At 40.6% G+C, this 7080-nt stretch overlaps 1 protein-coding gene across 1 annotated transcript in view; it reads right to left on the bottom strand.

The window, feature by feature from the left end:
- Positions 1-2553: 2553 nt before the first annotated feature.
- Positions 2554-7080, bottom strand: part of tomm70a (translocase of outer mitochondrial membrane 70 homolog A (S. cerevisiae)) — an 11762-nt gene continuing 7235 nt past the window's right edge. The window contains exons 6-12 of the mRNA XM_050054916.1: positions 6289-6496; positions 6062-6196; positions 5853-5960; positions 5600-5716; positions 5372-5469; positions 4055-4177; positions 2554-3973 (exon numbers count right to left, since the gene is read on the bottom strand). Coding sequence (XP_049910873.1) covers positions 3820-3973; positions 4055-4177; positions 5372-5469; positions 5600-5716; positions 5853-5960; positions 6062-6196; positions 6289-6496 — 943 coding nt within the window. The 3' untranslated portion in view covers positions 2554-3819. The remainder of the gene's footprint in view (positions 3974-4054; positions 4178-5371; positions 5470-5599; positions 5717-5852; positions 5961-6061; positions 6197-6288; positions 6497-7080) is intronic.

Here is a 7080-nt window from a genome sequence, read left to right as displayed (position 1 = left end):
TGATCTCTGGCATCCCAGAGACACTCTCCTAATGCCAGCTCTCACTGCTCCCCGCACCAACTCAACAGCCTCCTTTACTTTACTTACACATGGCTTTCTCAGCCCAAGCAGCACTGCCACCTTCAACAAACCCAGGCTCGGGGCGTCAGTGGCTTAGTGGTAGAGCAGGCGCCCCATGTACAAGGCTGTTGCCGCAGTGGCCCGGGTTCGAGTCCAGCCTGTGGCCCTTTGCTGCATGTCTCTCCCTCTCTCTCTCCCCCTTTCACACTTAACTGTCCTGTCCATTAAAGGCAAAAAATGCCCCAAAAAATATCTTAAAAAAAACAAACCCAGGTCCGTTTATGCGAGCTCCAGGTAGCGACCGTGCCAATACTACCTTTCCTAGCACATTCACCATACCGTATTTCACATGCTACTTATCATAACTCCAATATAAGCTAAAGTTAAAGGAGATAGACAAGATAAACTCACAGGCTTTCTCAGCCCAAACAGCACTGCCACCTTCAACAAACCCAGGCTCTGTTGATGCAAGCTCCAGGTAGGGACCATGCCAATACTACCTTTCCTAGCACATTCACCATACCCTATTTCACACGCTAAGCTAAAGTTAAAGGAGATAGAAAAATTATCTTTCGAAGAACACCTTTCTCTTCTTTTTTGTCCAGGTATCCCTGACGGAGCTTGGAAAAATTCTTAGGGTCATTATCTTGCTGCAAAACAAACTCTCGACACACAAGTCTTAGTCCAGATGGAACTGCGTGATGCTGGAGGATGGAGCGGTATTGTTCCTTCTTCATGACTTCAAACAAATCTCCTACTCTTTCACCTGCAGAACATCCCCATACCATGGCACTACCACCTCCATGCTTTATTGTGGGTGTTAGGCATGATGCTTTGAGACGTTCACCAGTTTGTCCGCGGACATAGACTCTGCAATTTGAGTCGAATAGTTCAAACTTGCTTTCATTTGTCCAGAGAACTTGTTTCCAGTCATCATAGGTCCAGTTTTTTTGTACTTTTGCCCACTCATATCTTTTTCTTGTTCTGTGGACAAAAGTAGTGTGTTTTTTTTGGATACACAACCCTTCAGACTTTCTCAAACGTCTTTTCACAGATATGGGTATTGACCTTGTCATATTGATGTTCTCTCTTATTTGTGGTACTGTTTTTCGCTGATCTCTCTTACTGGTGACAATATGTTTATTCTCTGCTTTGTAGTAACCTTCCTTCTTCCAGACCTTTTCCATCATCATAACTTCCAGTTTCTGCTAGTTTCTTCAGGGTGTAGTGAACTCCTTTGTTAGGCGTATTGCAATTTCTCTTTCAGTGTATCCTTCTTTACCCAATGTACAAATCTGTACTCCTGTTTCTTTACTCAGCTGTCTTTCTAGCCATTTCAGAGGTATTTTGTCAGAGATATGAACACAGTTGAGATTTATTGGGATTTTTGTATGCAAACTCTCAAAAGCCAAACAGCTAAAGTGAATGATTTGTTTTTTACTCAACCCTAAAACTAAGCCCTTCTTTTCTCTTGTTAACAATCATTCAGCAATGGTCTGGTAACATCAATGTATACCTAAAGGCACATTGAGGAAAATGGTGCATATCAATGAAAGCAAAGTCTCATATCCTATACTTTATCATAATGTACCCTATTATACTATATTATGTTCATATGTTACACTGAATCTTGCATTTTGTTCTATTATATTAATACAGACAAACAGAGTACCAGCAGGCTGCCATCCATCCATTCAGTAACACTCATTGCCTGCAGGCTGCACAAGTGTCAGTTATTATATTTGCCTGTAGACAGCAGCATCAACATGTCTACATCTTCAAGTCTAAACTGGTGCTATTAGTCTTCCTTAGGTTGGCTAGCATGTATAAATGTGGCCTGACGCCATGACTGACAGGTCAAGCAATTTGCAGACTTCTCAACATGTTAGTTTGTGTATTATAAGCCCTCTTCATTAGTGACATACTGATTTATCTGATGAGCAAAAAAATTAAGCAAACGTGAGTTAAGTTTATAATTGTACTAAAGTCACAGAGGACAATGTCAGTCAGTAAAAAGTTAACTAAAGTTGCAGGATGTGAGCTGCTGTACGAGCTAGAAGAAACTTGCAAAGGTGAATTTCATTCCAGGAATTATAACTTTATTAGGATTCATATTTTCTTTCACTTTGGTCACCATACATATCAGTATAATTTCTATGAAACAGCCAAAATTGTGTGGATATCTGCAGATTATCTGCTGACGGCTGCATCAATTCTTCTTATTCTTTAAGGTTCACTCTTGTTTCTGTAAATTTAAGAAACATGATTTTTTGGAGAGAGGTCATCCTCACCAGCTGCAGCTGGAATGCATGATTTAGTTCCTCAGTATTACCACACATCCAATAAAACTTAGCCAACACTGCTGCTAGATGGATGGATGCCACAGAACATCTATATTTGAATTTAGTTTTTCTACAAATTGAAAATGTTCCAAACATTCAGCAGTGTCGGCTAACTTTATTTATTTTTTTTTATTTTTTTACAGAGTGCAGTATGGATGCTACTTGAGAACCAAATCATACACTGTACCAAGAGATCCTCGGGGCTGCGTGTGGGTTAGAAACAATAAGGCTCGGGTTGTGAGAATATAATTTGAAAAGGACAGAAAAAATAAAACCATTGTCTTAAGGTTTCTCTGTCAAAATCTGTAATGTAACATGAAAAATAAACATTTTACAATAAAATAGAAAATAACTCTCAATTAAAGTGAGCTAGGAAAAACCACTGAATCTCCAATCCCTTGTGACATCGTCTCACACTAGAGGCAATTCAAAAATAACAATTTCCAAAAAAAATAACTACAGACATTAAGTTGGTTAAGTTTCTCTAATCCAAAGTGTTTTTGCCCAAAGTCTCTTATAGTTGAGGTTTTCCTAGTGTTCAAGACAGCACGAGCATTTGCATTTACATTTATTTATAAAGTGAACATGCTGCACAAAGTATATATAAAAAAAAAGAAAACAGGCAATCCCAGAATTAAAAAAACAAACAAACAAACAAACAAAAAAACGTCAGGATGCTAAACTAACCTCTCTGTAGCCCCGTATCCATGGGATCAAATTCCAGCATTACAAACACAGACATTACACATTTGACTATAATTTTAATCTTGCATTCGGAACTGATAGTGTATGTTACATATGAAAGGAGCTGGAAAAAAAAACACTTTAGATCAGCATAAATTAACGAGTGAACAGTCCATTAGAACTATGTAAAGCTCTCACAGTATTTTCTGTAGATTTAAAAGAGTCACAAAAGCCTTAAAGCCAGAAATCGGTTCAAGAGACTGCGCACGTTTCAGTTCACTTAACATTTCACATAGTTACTAATAATTCAGACAGGTATACATGGCCATTCATGTATGTTTTTGTCTCTAGACAACACTATCTCTTTATTCTGAGCAATAGAAAGGTTTGATGATGATTGAATTATTTATTTGTCAGCAAAGGGCTGTGTCAGTTAAGAGCCCCCACCCTAACAAACCACCCTAACAAACCACCAAATCAGTCAGAGGCCTGGAACGCAGCCAGAGGCTTCATTGTGAATAGAAATCCTTTCCATGATAACAAACCACCCCTTAAAGTGATGTAAACACGGTGTATATACTCAGGGCTCCTTCTTTTGTTTCCTTTTATAATCCAGTACTCTTTTCTTTTTCTTTTTGTTTTTTAGAAATCATAAGCTAAGTCAGACAGTTGCATTTTAACACGGTTAGGTTGAGTATTGAAGACTGAGACTGGCGATCGGTTGGCAGAGACGTTACAGTGTCGGAGGTTTCAGCCCGTACTTCCTCGCCACTTCCGTCTGGGCGTATGCTGCGTCGCATAATGAGTACAAATGGGCCATCTCCATCTCGGACTTGGCCAGGTTAATTGCCTTGTTGAACATTTCTATTGCCTTGTCCAGATTTCCCCTGAAAAGAAAACACTCTGGTTAATCAAAGCACTTCCAGAAGACTTCCAATGTGTGAATTGAGTCAAACTGTTAATCTCACCTTTGGACTTCAATGGTTCCCATGGTTTCATAGGCAAAGTCACATTTGTTGTCGATTTCAATGGCCTTGCTGATGAGCTCCAGACCCAAGTCGAGGTCCTGTTTCCACTGAAGCTGTAACAAACTGGACAGATATTGAGCATTTAACAACAGGGACAAATTTACACTTATGAATCAGATGTCATTTTAAAGCAACTGGAAACCCAAATCCACAACAGCCATCTTATGTACATTAATGGTAACCATCTACACAGTATAAGAAAGTAGTTTCAATCCAAATTTGAATATCTGGGAGACTCAGAGAATATCTATGATTCAGAGTCTGGGGCCGGACTGTCATCAGCTAGCAGCTAAAGGTGCTAATTCAATGAACAGCGCTAACAACAGCAACAGTACTAACACGGCTAACATTCAGCGTTTTCTGACCAAATACTCCCCGAGGAACTGCCCACTAAGGAGCTCCCCTATGAACTACATACCTTCAAGGGCTTTTTTCTGTTTGCATTCGCACCGCCAATAGGAACACTGAAGTTACGTACTGTACGCCAGCTGGCAGTTGGTATAGCCCCATCGCTTTTGCTGCGACAACCTGAAATCATGTTGTATTTCTACGGTCCCATAAACTACGCTCAGTAAAGCGTGGACTTCACTGTCTGTCCATTTGTCCCTGTTTTCCTCTATTTTCTTTTTTTCATTATGAGCTATTTTGTATGTTTTGTGCTGCCTGTTGTTTACACGGCTAACAAGTTTTTAAAAATGGCGGGTGCCGGTGCGGCACTGGCTGTGTCTGACCAATGAAGGCACACTTAGGTCTGGACCAGCCACCGTACTCTAATGTAACTCATGGTTCCTCTTGTGATGGGAGACCTACTCTGAAATGGGAGCTTAAAAGAAGCTGATCGTTCCTACGTCTTGCAGTGTAGGGACAACAAAAAGTGGGGTTGACTATGTCCTGAAAGTCCTACTGTTAACCTGGGGGAATGAATGCAAAGGTTCTGCGATAACGTAGTCCCAATATCAGCAGTAACTCACATATGAGTGCAGAGCAGAGCAGCAGCGATTAGCTAGCCCTCAGGATACACAGACATGGATTTATATGCACTAAAATACACGAGCCATAGGACCATCGATCACAACATAGGACTAGGAGAAACAGTAAACTGTGTTATTGGTGAGCCGTGGTGGAGTTGTCCATAAAAACTCGCATAAATGCAGTGCTCATTTCCACAAGAGCAGTTCATATATGCATTTTTCTATTTACAGGCAACGTTCCAGTGGCTTTAACAAAGTGCCTTCATAAAGGGAATAAAATGCCTACCCCTTGTGGACATATGTGGTAGCATTGTCTGGTTCCAGTTCAATACACTTGTCGTACATCTCATCTGCTTTTCCAAACTGCTGCTGATCAGTCAAAGCCTGAAAAATACACACACATTAACAAGACCTTGAGCTGCTGTTTCCTGTCTGATTATCATAGTTTACATATTGTGCAATGAGTAAAACAAATGAGGACTAAACCACCCGCTGATATGTAAATACTCTGTACCTGAGCATAAAGAGCGTAGCCCTCGGCACACTTGGGGAACCTTCTGATAACATCCTCAAAGCCGTCCATGGCTGTCTGTACTTGTGACGGGTTGTTTCCAGTGTATGCTTGTCTGTACTGAAGGACACAAGAGAAAGAAACTCAACAGCTGTACTTGACTTGTAGCATCAAGCAGGACTGATTCATATAAACATCCTGTATATGTTAAATAACAGCACACTTGTTTTTAATTTATCTTGAGTTGATGACTTACAAGAGCAAAGCATTTCTGAGCCTGGGCGAGAGCTGAGTCTGGCCTGAGCAGGATGCACTCGTCAAAGTCTCCCACCGCCTCGTCCACCTGGTCCAGCAGGATTTTCAGCTGAGAGAAAAACTGGACTTTAAAGAGAGCACTATGACACTTCAAACATTTACTTAACAGTTGAACTGTTGTTAAATAAACCCATTCAGCCACGCTCCTACCTGACCCCTGTGGTGATAGACATCAGGGTTGCGTGTGTCAATCTCGGCTGCCATGTTGAAATCTTGTGTGGAGAGCATGGGCTGCTGCTGCTGCATGTACATGCTTCCCCGCTTGATCAAAGCGTTGGCTCGTAGCTGTAAAAGTTAGACGACAGTTCAAAGAGAGAACCTTTACAAATCTCTGGCATCTCAACAAAGAGCAGACTAATCAAATCAACAGTCCATACCTTCACATTAGCGTCCTGCATGTTGATTACCCGGTCCAGATCAGGTTGAGCAGCAGTAGCGTTACCAATCAGCAGGTAGAAAGTGGCACGCAGCAGCAGGGCCTCTGCAGTGTATCGGCCACCTGACTCGATCTCCTTGGTGCATTCACTGATGATTTTGTCATAGTTCTCCTCCTCCATGTACTGCTTTGCCTTCAGGTATCCAGAGCTAAAGAGGCAAAAAAGAAAAGTTTTAATCTACCAGATGGTAATCTGCAGTTGTGCAGGAGTTGCGAGGTGGGGAAGACACTTTATCTTGAAGTGTTTTTCCCCACTATAGATTCCCATTTCATTTTTATCTTTCAACAATACCCTAAGTGTTTATTGACACAGGACATGCAAAAAAATCAAATAGGTTTATGGTATAACCACCAGTTTTCATTATTTCAAAAAGCCAAGGATACGAATTAGAGCGGTAGCAAATTCAAAACTCTTCATCGTTGCAATTGTGATCAAAGCATGTTGTCAAAATCAATTTCCTTAACAGCATAATCTTATGCTCCCACTCGCCGTTAGCAACCTACAGCGCCTTGCAAAAGTATTCACCCCCCTTTGCTTTTTAACTATTTTGTTAGATTCCAACCTGTAATTTAAATGTTTTTCATCTGAAAATTTCATGTGATGGATCTGCACAAAGTTATCTAAGTTGGTGAAGTGAAATGAGAAAAATATATATAAAAGAATAATTTAAAGAAATAAAAAAGTGAAAATTGGCATGTGCATATGTATTCACCCCCTTTGCTATGAAGCCCC

The sequence above is a fragment of the Epinephelus moara genome, chromosome 10, assembly GCF_006386435.1.
Source record: "Epinephelus moara isolate mb chromosome 10, YSFRI_EMoa_1.0, whole genome shotgun sequence".
Lineage (NCBI taxonomy): Eukaryota > Metazoa > Chordata > Actinopteri > Perciformes > Serranidae > Epinephelus > Epinephelus moara.
Note: the sequence above shows the minus strand (reverse complement) of the source record. Positions and strands in the feature narration are given on the sequence as shown.